We start from the raw sequence: 19,209 nt of genomic DNA on the forward strand, positions 1-19,209 counted from the left end.
ATTAATAGAATTTTTTTTGTATTATCAATATGTATTTATAGTATTACACTTAGGCAATTATATACAGAGTAGCATAATTAATAAAGTATTTCGCATTATGAATATAATATAATTAAAATTGATTACGGTTAAAAAATAACGGTATATAAATAAAAGAGAATATAGTATGATATTAAAGTATGTAAAACTAATATGACAAATTAAGATTTATTCTAATTTATATTATATGGCTGAGTTATGTAAAAGTTTTCATACAAAATCGTAATAAATAGTGTCAAAAGCCATGTGGTCAATTTTTATAAACAATCATTTATGCGGTATGGTATGGTATTGTGCCTTAAGGTAAATTGCATAACGAAAATTAGAATTTTTAAAAAGCCTTAAAATTTTTAGAAAACTTTGAAAAAATAGATTTTTGAGATTTGTGATATTTTTGATAACTTCACTTTTTGAATAATTTTATTTTTTTATATTTTGAATTTTTTTGAGAATTTTGAACTTTTTTTCAAAGCAATCGCGTTGTGTCGCAGTCAAACGGTTGAAAAATTATAAATCTTGGTACGGAACCCATATAAATATAAGAACTTATTTCTAAAATCTCTATAAAATATCTGTTTATTTGATGTGCATATGTTCATTATGGACTGCCAAATGGCATTTTTTACAGAGCTAGACCTGCCTTTCCAAAAATTTAATCAGCTCTTCATTTCATGAACACAACTAAAATGTTTGATTATTCAATGATAATTAAATGATGAAATTTGATAATTAAATTAAATTTGATTATTAAATTATGCAAACAAGTTTCCATTGGAAAAAAATCACTTATTTAAAATCTAGTACATATACTTAATCTTACCTCAGGCTGCATGGATGTCAGCATTTCTTCGCAAAATTGCACAGTCAAATTGTTCATACACACACACTTTGTTTTACGCGAAATTATGCAAAATTTGTTTAATTAGCACTCTTGTTTTAATAATTGATTAATTTACGCGAATTTTATCATCTACTACACTCACTTCTATTTTAAGAAGTTTTATTAGGCTGAAAGAAATTTGTGGATTAGCAAGGGGTACGGTCACAATTTTGCCTACACTAAAAAAATTTAATTATATAATTATTTGGCAAATTCCTAACTATAACCTAGTTTACGGTTTTTTGTGGACGAACAATGAGACGTATGACCGTACCCTTAGAAGTCATGCGTCAGATTTAAAATGCACTGACCTTTGGTTATAAACACCGATTCTTCTCGAACATCCCGATTACCAGTTTGTTGTCTGAAGAATAGAAAAAAAAATTAGCAATTTTGGAAATATTATAAAATATCGATTTATGCTAAAAATGTGTGTATTACCTCGTGATTTCCAGAAGAAAGTTGATCAAGAATAAGAAACCAAAACCAGGAACCAGAAACAAGACACTATCACTGCACTAGAACACTATAAAAGCTTTTATAAAACACTAAAGAAGCACTAAAAAACGATAAACACACTCGGATTGAAAAAAACGCAATATTAATTCACTATTCTATCACTACTTTATTGTTCTTGTACTTTTTTAATGGTGTTTATTCACTTGTTTTGGATCATAACATCTATATCTTATAAATGTATTTTTCACGAATTGTGAAGTTGACCCTTTGTTCTAGCGAATTCTTCACTTTATTAACTTCCCGTAGGGCAAGTTATAGTAATCGCAAAAAAATCGAAAATGAAAATTTTTATATATCTTTACGTTTCAGAGGTTTCTGAACATTTTGGCATACCTTAGAAAAAATGGATGTATGTGTGTGTGTGTGTGTGTGTGTGTGTGTATGTGTGTGTATGTGTGTGTGTGTGTGTGTATGTATGTATGTATGTATGTGTGTGTATGTATGTGCGGATACAAATTTTCGTCGACGATTTCAGGAACACGGATCAACCGATTTGAATAATTCAAAAAACATTCGATCCGTATTGATAAGGAGACGTGCTGATTAGTTTTTGGCAAAGGCAGGTCAAGCCGTTCCGAAGATACGGGGCAAAAAGTTCCGAAAACGGTAACTCAGTTTTTAAGAGAACGGAGCGTCCGATTTTAATAATTCAAAAAACATTTTATTTGTATTGACAAGATGAAGAATCGATACAACTTTCATGAAGGTAAGTCCAGCGGTTTCGGAGATATAGAGGAAAAAGTAAAAAAATGAGCCATTTGGCGGTCAAAAATGATCATTAAACATATGCACATTAAATTATCAGATATTTTATAGAGATTTTAACAATAAGTATACATTTTGTTAACATTCCTATGGGTTCCGTACCAATGCTTATGCGTTAGACAGCGACGCGGCGCTTACGCGCTTTATATTTTGTCCCTATGTAGTTAAATCAGTACGATTGCTTTGAAAAAAAAGTTCAGATCTTCCACAATATGTCAAAATAAAGAAAAAAAAAATTAAAAAAAAATTTTTTTTAAAAAAATTTTTTTTCAAAAAAAACTAATTTTTTGTCCAATTTATAGTTTCTCAAAAATCTTATTTTTTCAAAGTAATTTTTTTTCAAAAATGTTAAAAAAAAATAATAATTTTTGGTACGGGAAGTTCCAGCAATTTGCCTTAAGGCACGATGCCCTAATTGCCTTAAGACAGAATTCCACTTACAGCTAGTTTTTGAAATGTTTTTAAGGACCTCTGTTCTCAGAATTGGATTTCTGCTGAAAATAAATTAGTTAAAGAACATTTTATCAAACATATTATTTGTATATATGAAAAAATACTAAATGCTGTACTAAATTCCTATTGATTTGTGACTAATGAAACCATTCATAAAATCCGACTTACATTCAAAATACCTTTATTTATAAAAATGTCCATATTAGGTTCATAATTTGCAATTTTATTACAAAATTGAATTTAGCACCATCTTTTTTTAATTGTTTCATACTATACTAATATACTAATTGTTTTATAATACACTAATTTTTCTATACGAGTCGATTGAGGAGGTTGCGCAACATTGTGCAAACGTCTTCGGCAAGCACCGGCACTTGCAGATATATTAGGACCAATCATATTGCACGAATTAACACTAGGTGGACGATTCTATTATTTATGATAAGGGTAGGACACATAAATTTACCTAGAAAAATTGTATGAATTTAACAAGTAATCAGACTTTTGTAACATGTTTGAAGGAATGCTCGAAGTAGATGGACGAAACCAATATTTGCTCCTTAGGAAAGGCCATGTCAAAATATTTTAAATTGATATGAAGAAATTGCATAAATTCAACAATAATTCAGATTCTTGTAACTTGGAATTTTATAAAATTATTAGCAAGGCGAAACCACTATTTGCTTATGTGCTTATATATAAGGTCCTATCATAGTATTTAAAATATAAAACAAGAACTAAACAAGGCTTTTTACATAGATTTAATCTTGTATAACAAACTTGATGGCAATGCAAAGTAGAAGAACACTACTAATATTCGCGCTTAAGATTTTTTTTGTTTTAAATGACATCATTAAAAAATTCAAAATTTCTTGAAATTTACAATTCATCATATATGTCCCGATTATTATTATAGCTATAGTTACGTATTTAATTTAGAATAACAGAAATTAGTTTTATGTTATATATTAACTCTCCGTCAGTCAGATATTTATTTATCTTCGAACGGTCGGAGTAGTCTGGCTGGACCACACATTTTTTCGTCCTGATTTTTTCATTGATCGACAGCTAATGAAATTTTAGGAAAAGTCCAGAAATTTCAAGTCGATAGGATTACTAAAAGTATTTTTTTTTTTAAATTGAAGTTGAAAAAAGTCTGGCCAGATCACTCCGACCAACGGAGGGAAAGTTAATAAAAACACATATTATATATACAGAAATATAACTGAATGTCAAATCTTGGTTTATTTTTTAAAAAAATGGTACTCAATCGATTTGGAATTTAACACAACGTATTTATTTTTCAGAATTGTGAAATGCGGTGATGTATTTGGGCATTCAGACAAAGCCGTCATGCATTTGTGTCATGCTACGAGCGGCCAGCTTATTGATCATTCTTCTTGTCAATTTAGGTAAGTCAATAATTATTAAGATTAGTTTCATCTTCTAGATACAATTCATTGTATACGTATTTTTAAGTGTTTTACCGAAAATTTGCTTATACCAAGTATAGTGAATTTGACCATAATTTACACATGACATATGATTTAAATTGTTACTGTTCAAAACTACTACTACATTTTACTGTTGATTATTCAATTTACTTTATAACAAAAATCTATATTAACTGAAATATTATGGAACGTATTCATAAAAATGCCATTGAGTGATTATAAACTATTTTTTGTACATTTCATATTTCATATCAAGTAAATCAAAATAATAACCAGATCTGACAGGCATCATCTCTTGATGCAAGTTGCAAAAGCTTGCTTGCATGTGTAAATAATTGATTTAATCATTAAGAATTGATTTTCAGTAACTTTTAAAATTGATTATATATAATTTTAAAATTTTAATTTAATTAATAAGTTTTAGGATTTTCGACAGGACCATAAACTTCATCATCCCACAAAGTCTCATCAAAATCGTCAAAAAATATTACCAAATCAAACTTTATTACAAACTAATCAGTAAGATTTCCAAAAAATCTTTCAAACAGTTTTAAAAAAGTCGGTTCAAAATTTTTGACACTAAATATAAAAAAACGGCTTATGAAATCGTCGTGCAAAACTAATCAACGGATGTCCGAGCTTCACCAAATGGCTTTTAAAATTGGTGCAGACGTTTTTAAGTAAACGTCAACAAAAGATCAAATTTTGATTCATATATACATATATACACATACACACTTTTTCCGATTTGGGTGTCCAACGATTCAGAATGACTTGAAAAACGATTGGCAGTGCCCATTTTCTTGCAAATATATACATTTCAGGAAATCATCAATTTTTCACGTGTTGGATGTAATGTTATATTAGGTTAAAACATATTTAATAATTTCCAATATAAGGTTCAATAAGAATTTGAGCAACGATGTGGAAACTAGACAAATTATATCATAACAAACAACACTTATCAAACAAATAACTAACTGACTGTGTTCAGTAAAACTGATAAAACCGTCATCATTGTATAAATGTGTTGTTTTGCTATTTTTTAAAAATTGGTGACCTGGTCCTTTTCACCCTGCAGGCGTAGTAAAATCGGACAGCCAGAGAGAAACAGATATAATGTCTTACTTTTAATTTCAGAAGAACTTTACTAAATAATGGCTACATTATGCAATCAATGAAGAATATAAAATTTATGAGTACATTTTTATAGAGTTAACACTGTATATAACCTTCATGTGGTATATCGTCAGAAATAATCATCAGTAGAGGTTAACTCTACCGATATAGCTTAAAATTAACATTACATCTTATAACACAATTAAATAACGTATACGTAAAAATTATAATAATGTCTCGTAAACTAAACAACAGTGCTCACAACCAAAAAAATATCAACGAAAGAAAATACTTCTATTACGTATTGTATAACTCTCCCGATAGCGGTTATACATCATTTTCCTTTTACTTTCAAATACTGTTAAAAAAATGTAAACTTCAGTTTTTGAGATATCGGTGGTGGACTTTTTTACCTGCAGTCGTTTGAGTCTCGCTTTACTGCAAAGTAAAATAAATAAACATGTTACTCCAGAATAGCCTCATGGTCAAAAAAATGAATTTTTCATCCCTTAATTTCATTTTGATTTGTCTACGGTCTACGCTCACAATTTCCTTTACGCACAAAATGCTTAATATTTATCTAAGAAATTCTTTCTTTCTTAAACACAATACGAAGAGTTTGTTGTATATTTTATATTTATGACTGTTTAAAATATTTAAACGTTTTCGTTCGACTACAAATGTTCGACTCGTGTTGACAAAAGAAAATATGAGCATTGAAAATGCACAAGTCAAAAAGCTATTGAAAGTGCCGAAGTAGAGCATCCAATCTACTATAATATTAATTTGATAATACAAACTCTCGCGGCGGCTGAACGATCGTTATGCTCTAGACTAGAGCCAGAAAATGCATTCATTTAACTAATTGTATGGTTAATTAATTAACTGCTTATTCTCGTCGTACACCGTTCATTATAAAACTGAATGCATTACACACACACTTCTATATGTTTTAAGTACTACATACATATATATGCAATGAAATTAAGTGAATTTAAATGATAAAAATCATTGGAAATAATTCATTGCAAAACAACATTTTTGTGCCATTATTAGCGTATATTGAAGCAGAGGCCAGCAACGGACCAGTTATTTAATGACCCTTAAAGTAATGAATATAATTTTAACTATGTAATATAACTGAATAAATAATGAAGAAAACTATTCAAAATAATAAGTAAAAAATAGATTTTTTTAAATTATCTCACATTTTTGGTTGATGGCAAAGACACAAGTTTGCGGAATTTTGAGTTTGATGGTTTCAAGAATTATAGGTTTTACATGTGATATGTTACTTACATAGGGTAGGGTGGGGCAATGAAGTTTAACTTTCAGCAATTATAGGGTTGTGCCACTTTTTTTGAACAGCAATAATTTTGTTAATTCGCCAGATAGCTGGGAAACAAGTAACTTAAATTTTAATTCGAATATTTGCCTATGTGGATATACTGAAATACTGTCCTTCAATGTGATGGATCTAAGATCAGTCATAAAATCAAATAGTCACAACCGTCCACACCCGACTCAAAGCAATAATAAAATCTTGTTCGAACAAACATACTTCATATTATTCCCCATGGGCTCTATCTCAACTATCCAACTATGTTCAGTAAAATTCCCAATTAATTCCTATTTATATAAATGTTTTTTTGTTATTTTTTTAAATTCATCATCTGTCCCTTTTTACCCCATAGGCGGGGTAAAAAACAGTCAGGGGACAAAGCGATCCATTTTTTATTTTCAATTTTGAAGAGATCTTCATGTAGTATTAGCTACATTCTTTAACCAATGCGAAATAAAAATCTTACGAACACATTTTTTACAAAGATCACAGCGTATATTACCTTGGGCTGGTATTCTGTCAGAAATATTCATTATCAGAGTTGTAATAAATATTAATTTATTTTGAAGTTGTTTTGTTTAACTCAATTTACTTTTCTAAACTTTTGTTTCTGTCATTTGATTTTCGCCTAGTTTATTTAAAGTAATTTTTTTGGCGGATTTAAACCATAATAAATACTAAAAATTGATTTTATGGCAAATCAAACACGCGCTGTGAGTGTCTAGTGATCTTATACTTAGTTTCAGTGTGATTAATCAGTGTTTTTGTGTAAATAATTTTTGACAAATCACTGTGCTAACTTTACACAACTTAGAGAAGTGTCACCTTGCGGGGGACACTATGGACAAATTTTCCATTACGGAAACATATAACGTGCTTTACGACGATTCACTAACATGTTCTGAATATGTCAATGAACAATTGCGTCTGAAGGAAACAGAACTTTCGTCTGCTAATAAGCATATTTCAACATCAAATACCAATATGGACGTCGATCTAATGCAAGTAGCCAATATTGAACAAGCTATTCAATGCAATTCACAAGACCCTGCAGTGACTGCTTCAAAGCTGGTATGTAGTCAAAATCAAAATATGCCCAAACAATTAACTAAGGTTCAAACATACAATACGGAAAATATTTGTACAACTAATCCGAAACATTCGTGGCAACTTGTTACAACAAAAAAAATTGTACAAAGTAAGAAGCGTAAATTATCTGATGATACTAATAGCACTCCGGTTACTCTGTCAAATAGATTCGAACCGCTAAATAGCATAAATCAGTTGCCAAGCACTATTATCAATACTACCAATAATAATGATTTCTCAACAACCAATCAGAGACCTCCACCGATTTTTATTTACGGCGTCGACAATTATAAAGATATGATGGACGAAATCAACACTATTATTGATCTCGAACAATACACTTTCCGCTCCTTAAATAATAATGTAACTAAATTAATGTGTCAGAATTCTGATGTTTTCAGAAAACTAACTAAACATTTGCGTGCAACAAATGTTATTCATCATACTTACCAACTAAAAGAGGAAAGGGCGTATCGTGTTGTAATCAGGTATTTACATCATACCACAGATATTGCAGAAATCAAGAATAAGTTCGTGAAGATAGGTCATGAAGTAAGAAATGTTACAAATATACTACACAGAGAAACTAGGAAGCCACTAAATTTATTTTACCTTGATCTTGAACCCGCAAAAAATAACAAAGACATATACAGCGTAACAAAGATTCTTAACAACATAATTCGTATAGAACCGCCACACTATAATAAATCCGTTGTGCAATGCAAAAGATGCCAACAATTCGGTCACACTCAACGTTACTGCAATAAGCCGTTTACTTGTTCCCGTTGTGGTAACAATCATACTACATCGGACTGCAAGAAACCTGAAAATGTATTAATGTAATTAAGGATCATGCAGCTAGTTATCGTGGATGCCCAGCATATAAGAAGGTATATAATCAAAAATTTCCAAAAATGAATCATAATACACCACAAACGTTTATAAACCAAAAATCCAACAACAGACATACGGTTAATCCAACTATTACCACTAACCCGTACCCGAATCTAAATCCAAATCAGATCGCTAATCAAGGTCACCCTCGAACATATGCACAGGCGTTAAATAACAACGTTATTCCAGAGTCTGCTTCAGGCATATCCGCAAGCTTCGCTCAGTTCATGCACGAATTCAAACAGATGTTTAATCAATTAATTCATCAAAATGGTGTGGTTTTAAACCTGCTAACAACTTTATTAAATAAAATTAATCCGTAATGGCTAAATTTTTAAGAATTGCACTTTGGAATGCCCTCCACGACATAATATCAAGCAAACAGATTTTGAACAGTTTTTCCATCAATTGGGTGCGAAATTTCTTGTAGGTGGTGATTTTAACTGCAAGCACACTTCTTGGGGATCACGTCTGATCACAAGCAAGGGTAATGAGCTCCTGAGAACCCTAAATAATAATAATTATTCATTTCTGTCCACTGGACACCCGACATATTGGCCTAGTGATCCTCAAAAAATACCAGACCTGCTCGACTTCTTTATTTTGAATAACATAAATGAGAACGTGACGAATATTAAGCCATCATACGATTTATCCTCAGATCACTCTCCAATTGTTTTAACTATAGGAATCACAGTTATACAAAAAATAAATTCAAATATATTACATAGCAAATATACAAATTGGGAAACATTTCGAGAAGTTTTGAAAGAGCGAACAAATTTCTATATCAGTCTCAAAAGCGATACTGAAATTGACAAGGCTACTGAAGATTTGCTTCAACACATTAAGACTTCAATTCAAGAAGCAACTCCTAAAGTTCAAGCATCACCTGCATTCCAAGATATTCCGTTGGAAATCAAAGAACTTATTCGGAAAAAAAGACGTGCCAGAGCTAAATGGCAACAAAATCATAGACCTGACGATAAAAATTCATACAATAAACTTTGCAGAGAACTTAAAAGCAAACTTAGGCAAGTCAGAAATGAAAATTTTGAGAAGTACATTAATAATCTATCCAGATCAGATAACTCGATATGGAAAGCAGCTAGTAATGTGAAGAAGCCTAAATTCTTTTCTTCACCTATTAGAAACAGTGCTAATGATCCTTGGGCAAGAAGTGAAGAAGACAAAGCGCAGCTTTTTGCTAAATACTTGTCTAATGTTTTTAAACCATTTGATTCTACCATTGATAAAGAGATTGAAGAAGAATTGCTTAAACCTCTACAGTTCTCACAATCTTTCAAACCTATCAAACCCAAAGAAGTCAACTCGCAAATCCAGATGTTAAATACAAGAAAATCGCCTGGTTTTGATAAAATAACTGCAAGGGCGTTGAAAGAACTTCCTAAGAAAACGATTGTTTTAATAACGTATATATTTAATGCCATGCTCAGAGTAGAGTATTGACCAAAATCATTTAAGACTGCCCAAATATTAATGATTCCCAAAAAAGGCAAAAACTTGACTGAGGTATCTTCATATAGACCAATATCCTTGCTTCCCGTAATATCTAAACTGCTTGAAAGGATTCTTTTGGACCAAATCAACAATGAGCTTCCTTCAGATTGGATCCCCTACCATCAATTTGGCTTTAGACGTGAACATTCGACCAAACAGCAAGTTCACAGGGTTATTGACACTGTACATAAGTCATTTGAAAATAAGCATTTCTGTAGTGGTGTCTTCCTGGATGTTCGACAAGCATTCGATAAGGTTTGGCACCCAGGACTTTTATATAAAATAAAAGCATACCTTCCATCCAGGTATTATGGGATTTTCAAATCATATCTACAAGATAGGATTTTTCAAGTAAAAGTAAATCAAGTAACATCTGATTTCCACAAAATAATGTCAGGAGTTCCACAAGGTAGTATTTTTGGACCTTTCTTATATGTTTTATACACAAAGGACCTCCCATTACTTGAAAATCTGACACTTGCTACATTCGCTGACGATATTGCCATACTAAGTAGTAATCACAGTGCTGATCAAGCTTCCCGACAAACGCAAGAACATATCAATAGACTACAAATGTGGCTTGCCAAATGGAAGATTTGCATAAATGAAACCAAATCAGCTCATATCACATTTACCCTGAGAGAGGGTATTGTCCTCCAATTTATTTAAACAATGTCCAGATTCCGAAACAGAACATAGTGAAATATCGTGGTCTTCATTTAGATAGCAGACTTACTTGGAAAAGCCACATAAAAACAAAAAAGCAGCAAATAATGATCAAAATGAAAGAATTTGATTGGCTTCTGCGTAAAAAGTCTAAGCTCACTGTTGGAAATAAGTTGCTGCTATATAAATCAATTATCAAACCAATCTGGACCTACGGAATTGAGCTCTGGGGATGTGCTTACAAATCTAATATAGCTATAATGCAGAGAACTCAGTCAAAAATTTTACGAACAATTCTTAATTCTCCATGGTACGTAACAAATGAAACCATTCACAGCGACCTCAAGATGAAAACGGTGCATTTAACTTTCCAAGAATTCAAAGAAAAATACAAACGCAAACTGGACTCACATTCGAACCCCTCTATAGTAGAAATTACTAAACCTTATGGTACAAGAAGATTGAAACGACAATGGCCGTTAGACGTAGTCTTAGATTAGGTCTAATATAATATTTTTATAGAAATTGTTAAACTGAGAAGATCTCATTGGAGCTCTTCTTAGGCATCGCTCTTACATTGTCATTTTAGCTCATAGGAATCTTAATGTATTTCTGATTGCTAAATAAAACGAGTTTTAAAAAAAAAAAAAAAGAATTTACTTTTCTATTTTTTATTGTTTACACCTTTCTAGTGCAAAGATTCAGGTGGTTGTTCTAACCACATGTAAGTTTTTATAGAGTTTATATAAAAAAACTCTTGAATCGAACATAAAAATAACAATACATCGTTTAAAAATTTTAAAGAAGATTTAAAAATTATATTCAGATATCGTAAGCTTAATGAAAGAGCTCAAATCTATAAAAACTACCAACTAGGGCTAATACTTTTTATTACGAATATTTATACATTGCAATTGATCTAATAGCTTTTTAAATATCTTTTGCCCTCTACTTTAAAATAGCATCGATAAAAAATTGTATACTACCCTATTCAAGTTATATATATATATATATATATATATATATATATATATATATATATGCCTTCAATTTATAGTGAAAACTACAACATAAACAATGACAAAAATTAAATTTATAATATGAAATACAAATGGAAATATTGTTCCACATTACACATATATTTATTTTATCGGGGTTATCAGTATTGAACAGAAACCATTTGGTTTCATCAAACTGTGAAAATATTCTAATTATTTATAAATTGTGCAATTCTAAAACACTTATACGATCTCCTGAAAAAACAAAATAATTAATTAAATATAGTCGACCAACGAAATTGCGCTCAAGATATCGGGTAAATCGTGTCACAACATACCTTTTAGAACAAGATAAATTGAAGATGAGATTAATTTGATTAAGTACATACCACTTTATATTGTAATTGGCGTATTTATAGTTAGAAATAATAAAATTAAAAAATTTGCTTGCTTGCTATAAAATTTTACAGAATTTGTATTACTCGGCGTGAAAAAAGTGTTTAAATAACGCTTGATTTAAAAAAAAAATATTTCTTGTCATAATACATATTTACTTAACCATTTCTTTTTATTTTTATGTACAATATGAGTATCTATTTAACAATGAATTTAATATTTTCAAATCATTAAATTATTAATATTAATTTCTTATAATAAATATAAAACTACAACTATAGTTGTTATACCACATGAAATGAAATAAATAATTGAATCAAAGTCTATTTCTTTTACTGCCAAGTCAAGAAAAACACTTTTTTAGTAAAATTATTGAAATGTAAATATTTAATTTAAGTTTAACTCGCTGACATTTGATATTTCTTTCATTTGATAAGTATTTACTTTTTGCTACGCGAATTAATTCTGGAGACAACTCGAGAAAAAACATTTGTAATTTTCTATCAACAGCGTCGAGAGTAAAGCGCCGATGAAAACATTTAAAAAGTGTCGTATTGATAATTAAGTTTTCTTTGAGAAAAGTTAAAAGTCTCTTCAAAAGCAATTTAGACGAATTGAAAATCACCTTCGGGGACGACGATGTCTTTGAGACGACACTCGCTATATGATCAAAAAACCTTATAAATAAAAACATGAACGTCGTTTGTCGCTGAGAGATTGCAGCAAATTAGCCGTTTTTCTTCAGCAAATAATTAATTATCTTGTGATATATATGGAAACGTAGTTCTTTTTTAATTAAATTGGAATGTATACTTATCGTTCGCAAAAAATACTTAGCGTCATTTTATAGAAAAAACAATAACTATCTTGTATCAAAGAAAAGCGTTTCTTTTCTAATTATAATGTAATTATTTTCCTGCCTACATACCGCCGATGCGATGGCACGTGTAGACTGCATAGAATTTATTATATACTCTACATCAGTATATGACTTAATTAATTAAAATATAAAAAATTGTAAAAAAATAAATCAAGCTAAAAAACACCTTGAATATTCAAGGTTGAGTAATGTATGTCATATTTATAAGTTTGAGCATGATATATTTCTATGGTATTTCAATGATACAGTTTCTAAAAAAAACTGTATAAATTTATTACGCAGGTTGAGCTTCTGAACAGCTAAAACATATGAACTTCTTAGCTTTTAATTAATGAACAGATTGAATCTATAATTTTTTTACGAGAAATTAAATAAATATTATTATTTAATTAATATTATTATTTCATACGTAGATTGTATTCAAGGCATTTGAATGAAGAATTAGTTGTACGAACTATAAGCAAATCAGTATGTTGAAACTTTACAATGAAAGATTTTAAGAAAATCTGACTTTTTAAAAGATTTTTTTTAGCAAATAGCAAATTTCTAAGAAAATAGTAATAAATTTTTATCTAAAATCATTTAATAAGCATTCAATGTTATATATTCTATGGTAATTTTAACACTAAATAAACGCATTTCTTTCTTAATCTCTAAAAAGTTCCTTATAAGTAGTTACAATCGTTGAGATCGAATTGGCATTAAGTAAATCGTAAAAATCCTCACATACACATACGTATATTACCCAAAATTTTGGTTCAAGCAATCGATGCATATTATTAATATCTCTATAAAATATCTTATACTTTCATTTACGTATATAATATATTTGTTTTTAGCCACTAAAAAACTTCTTCGTGCGTATATCCATAAAAAATAATAGCATCTTTGCTCTGCTGATACAAATCGATTTTTGAAACAAATATACTCCAATATGTATATATATAAGACGGTGAATTTTTTTTTTCAATAGTTGACCAAATGCTTAGTAGAAATCTATCGATCATTTGGTTTGTTCAGAATAACCTGCACAAGCTAATACAGTAAGAAATCTAAATTGATTCTGTCCAACTGATTCAAGAGTGAAAGATTCTTACAAGTAAACTTAAATTCAGTAGTTTACCAATTTCAAAAATATTTAAAAGTTTTGCAGAAAACGTGCTCGGTCGATTTATGAGCGCTGAAATGGTCAAGTAACATTATTGCTCAATAACCAGAATAGTTGGTCACACACTTTTTGTTTTGTTTAACAAAATGTTTAATATGGGTTTTTTCGTGGTTCGACACCCTCCTCGAAAAGACTAATATCAATCAGTAGTGTTATGGGTTTTCACTTGAGAATATAGATAGCAATGATTCCAAGTAAATAGACTTGGATTTATGGATATAATACAATGTCATCAGTATTGAAGTTAATCCAATAATAAATTAAAAAAGATTATTATCATTGAAAAGATAGCTAACCCTTGGGTTCTCTTAAAGAGCCAGGGTAATCATAGAAGTCATCACAACAAGCTTAACTGGTGAAATTATGACCAGTTTTGGTTGTGGTTAATTTTTATTAATTTTGTTTATTTTATCTTTGGAACCGTAAATAACATTTCTAAGAACACAATCAAAAATAATAACATAATTGCCCCAAATTTTCAATAATTAAGACTTTCGGTTGAACTAAGATTTTAAAATTTTGAAAGTCGGTCGATTTTGGGAGGCTCTTTTTAAAAAAATGTACTTAAGGCTGTTGGCAAGTTTCATCAAAAGTTGGCACATTCAATCAGGATTATAAAATAGTTAATTACTTTATAATTTTATTATTAAAAATTGGAGTAAATAAAAACTAAAAAATTACATGATATTTGATAGTACATTTTACTCACACCGTTTCGACTTGATGTCAAAGTCTGGGATATATACGATAAATTTTACCAAAAATTCTACTTTGAAATGTCTACAAAGTAACTTATTCAAATGAGTCATTTTTAAATCACTCAAGAACAGTAAATTTGGAGCGCGATAGGGAGAGATTTATTATCCAATGAACATTATTCCGAAATCAAATAACTTTATAGTTGAGCCATAAAACGTTTAACCTTACCTATGCTCGTATCCGAGCACGAACTGATATTTATATAGTACTCGTGGTAGAAGTTTATATGCCTAAGTAAAAAACTTGGAAACGCTAAACGCGCGCCCTGTATACAAACTAAGCTCATTTTATTATTCCTCGATAGTGCAGCTCGTAACCTACCGAACTTTACTGCATCTGTCGTGCATAAAAAGCGGCCGGCGAGATTTCTAAATATATAATAAGCAAAGATAGACTCTATTTCGCATAAACCTACAAATTTAAACATCGCATATTCCAATTGAGACCTGAACGGAAACAGTCCCACGAAGTAGTGGCTTCGATGGCTCCGGAAACTTTCTCATATTCCTGACACGAGACTAGCATCGGGATGCCGTTCTATATCAGCAATTGCCAATAAAAAGTTAATAGAAAAGAGAGCAGATTGTATGTATTTTTTTAATTTCTGACTATGAAATGAGCAGGCAATTGTTGGCAGATTTAAATTATTGTTGATCAAAACGAATATTTTCAGATGTTAAATTAATGCAATTTGACTCATTGTTAGTAAAATTTCGCCCGACGTTAATGTTTCAGTAAGTATTTTTTAGAAGTATTTTTTTAATTAGTGTTTTGTATCATACAAGAAAAAAATGTAACTACTGATGCTTCTAATATCAAGCTAATTATATGTAAAGTATTTAAAATATGTAGTAAATTTTATATTGGTATGCATTGCACCTGATAATGTAATATGTAGACGTTGACCATTATTAAAATTATTTTTATCTGAAAAATGGTTTGATATATAAAAATTTCACTTCATATTTGTATCATATCAATTTAATTTGATATCGATTTCCATTAAATATAATTAAATAAAAATTTCCTCATATTATTTCTTCTGAATTCAGAACAATTAAGACGATTTATTTGATGCATATCAGTATGAGTAAGTGTCCAGTAGATATCTTTTATATGAGATATTATTTATGAATAGATAAATCGATCTATCAAAGGCTGAAATATATCTATTAATAACTGATAATTAAAATAATTTATTATGTTAAAATAAATTCACTATATTTAGTTTATGCCAAGCGTTTATTGCTCATATAATTTTCCCTAATACTATGTAAATTTGTATTATAAAAAGGTTCAAGTTCAATATTCATTTTAATTATGTAACAAATTTTATAAATTATTAATAAATTATATATTATATTAATTATATAACAAAATTTTGCGCATTTGTTCAGAGTTCAAAAATAAATTTTGTTATTATAAAACATATCAAAAATAATGTATTCAACTTTCAGCATATCATGAACCTATTTTGTGGTAAAACGTAAAGCAAACACATCTTTTTACTATCAATGTTTATGTCAAAGCCTTTCGAGTGCAAAGCCTTTTCGACAATATTGATGAGCTCTACAGATTTAAATCTCTATAATGATATATGTATATATGGTATTTTACCTACTAACTTCACATTAGTGTTAGTTACTTGCAAATTTCAAATATTTTTTCATTAGAATTCACCAATAAATGTACATGTAACAACGACAAATACTTGTATCTCTGTGTAAAATATGAGGCTGCGAAAAATGATTCAAACAGTTAAGGAAACGCATGTACGAAAGCCAAATGTTATCAGGTAAGGAGACTAAAGGTGCTAGGGTATAATGGTTCAACATCGATATTTTAAAAACAAGTTAAGGACTTCTTAACAACATCATTTGAAAGTAGAGGGAAAAAAATGTATAACCTCTTTATTAAATATTCAATAAGAAATGTCAAGATTCAATATGAGGAGCAGTAAAAATAATAAAAAAAATAATTTCTTATAATAAAACGGAAATATATAATGGAAGCATGTGTATTTGAATTTAAATAAAAAGCGATGGATAAATAAAACGAACGTCGGTAATGGATGCAAAATTTGCGAAACACCACCTCAATAAAACGGCTAGTGAGGGTGTGTAAAAAAGTAAAAATAAGTTAAAAAGGGCAAGTTTACAAGAGGAATTAAATTAGTTATTCCAATTCTGCAGATGAATATTTTTGACAAAATACTACATCGAAGTTATATACAGTGTTATCTCTATAGCAAATGTACCCAAGAAATATTTATTTAGGATTGGTCGAACATTGTAACTTTTGTTTCGTGAAAATTAAAAACTAGACATTCGACCTGTTTTATGGGGTAAAAAGGACCAGGTGACAAATTTTTGAAAAACGGTAAAAAACACATTTTCATAAATAGGAATTTACTGGGTATTTTAATAAAAATAGTTCGGTAGTTGCATGTTTGATACGCGGTAAATGTTGTGATGTAGTCCAAGTGATTTAGACAGTGTAATTACTTAAATTCACATTGGGTCTTTGTGCTACGCCCCACCATATTAAATATATAATTACTAAATGAAATATTTATTTAGCATTGGTTGAATATTGTACCTATTATTTGTAAAAATTAAAACAAGACATTCGATTGCACCCTGGACGTACTATTTTACCCCGCACATGGGATGGCAAATTTTTGAAAAACAGTAAATAAATACTTTTTCATAATTAGAAATTGACTGGTTATTTTAATAACATAGTTCGATAATTGCTTGTTTGATACGTATTATATGTTGTGTTGTAGTCCATGTGGTACAGACAGTGTAATTACTTAAATTCAAATAGGGTCTTTGTGCTTCGGTGAATATTCAATAATTAAATGTCAAAATGCAATATGAGGTAAGCAGTAAAAAATTACAAAAATGTAAATTTCGTATAATAAAACGGAAATATGTACATGAAAGCATGTGTATTTAAATTAAATAAAAAAAGTAATGGATAAATAAAACGAACGTCGGTAATGGATGCAGAATTTGGGAAACACCACCTCTATAAAACGGCTAGTCGGCGTGCAGGGCGGCTCTATGCTCTATACTCTATGACTCTATGCTCAATGCTCTACGCTGCGGTCGCTTGGCAATAAAACGCGCATCAACTACGCTACATTAATTTGGTATAATATTTTCGTTTTTTCTTTATCTTTTTTGCTTTTGCTCCTTTTCGGAGCGCACAATTGATATTGCCTTGCCTGTGAGCAAAGCTCGCCGTTTAGATGTAACGCCGGGACGTAAATATGCATTTGTTGTCGCAGAAGCGAGACTCAAAGCATGTTTTTCCTAAAAATATTCTTTACGGAATAATGCTTTTATATTCTAGCGATGCGCATACTGAAACTTTCTCTACAAAGAACAGATATGCTCGATATAATAACATAACGGATATATAGAGATATCTATATTACAATTATAAAAGCCTTGTTTACAAGACTACATCTAGAGATTCGCAACATCATCTTGAACTGAGTCCAATCACCTATCAAATTTACAACTAAACGCTAGAAACATTGACTACATAGATATTATTCTATACAGATCAACACGTGAGATTGTCGATTTAAAACTTTTCATAAAAATAATACATATTGATTAACCCTCTATGGGCCAATTTTGTTTCACATCCAAATATATATATATACAAATCAAACAAAATATCTGTTTAAACTTTTAAAGTCACGACGGCCTATACTGTTCCACTTATGTGTATAAAAATGTTATTTAAGTTGAAAAGCCTAGCAAATATATTGTTTATCTAGACAACATTATAGATTTTAAGATGCTTCGTCATCTGCCAAAAGAAATCATAATTATTGGCAAAAATACGAAAAATTTTAAACGTGACCTGAAAGCTACGCGGCTCATAGAGGATTAAACCCTTTTCGCTCGAATGCCGCCGCTCCGGCGGGCAAAATACATATAGATCTCGCAATTCGCGAGTGGAAGGGTTAATACAGTTTATTCCGGGAGAAATATTTTATTGTTGTATATGCAATCATAATAGTAACTAAAACACCGTCTTATATAGATATGAATATTACAAAAACTTTTATTTTCTCAAAGAAAATACGGACAAATTGCATCAAACTTTTTTATATTATTCTTACAAGTATATTTTTGACCGCGCAGTTAATTAAAATTGTAGATTTTCATTTAATAAACGTAAAGGACACGCCTAATAGTTGTATCGTTTTACAATTGTCATTTTTGTAACTCGTATATTACATCGG

The 19,209-nt window shown here is 29.9% G+C and overlaps 1 protein-coding gene across 1 annotated transcript in view; it reads left to right on the forward strand.

Annotated features, from left to right (window-relative positions):
* LOC113375086 (lachesin-like) overlaps positions 1–19,209 on the forward strand; it is a 139,739-nt gene that overhangs the window by 40,291 nt on the left and 80,239 nt on the right. The window contains exon 2 of the mRNA XM_026615033.1: positions 3,964–4,068. Coding sequence (XP_026470818.1) covers positions 3,981–4,068 — 88 coding nt within the window. The 5' untranslated portion in view covers positions 3,964–3,980. The remainder of the gene's footprint in view (positions 1–3,963; positions 4,069–19,209) is intronic.

This window comes from Ctenocephalides felis, unplaced genomic scaffold (assembly GCF_003426905.1).
Source record: "Ctenocephalides felis isolate EL2017-DRISC unplaced genomic scaffold, ASM342690v1 CF-g0.4_SCAFFOLD_01886, whole genome shotgun sequence".
In the NCBI taxonomy this organism is placed as follows: Eukaryota; Metazoa; Arthropoda; class Insecta; order Siphonaptera; family Pulicidae; genus Ctenocephalides; species Ctenocephalides felis.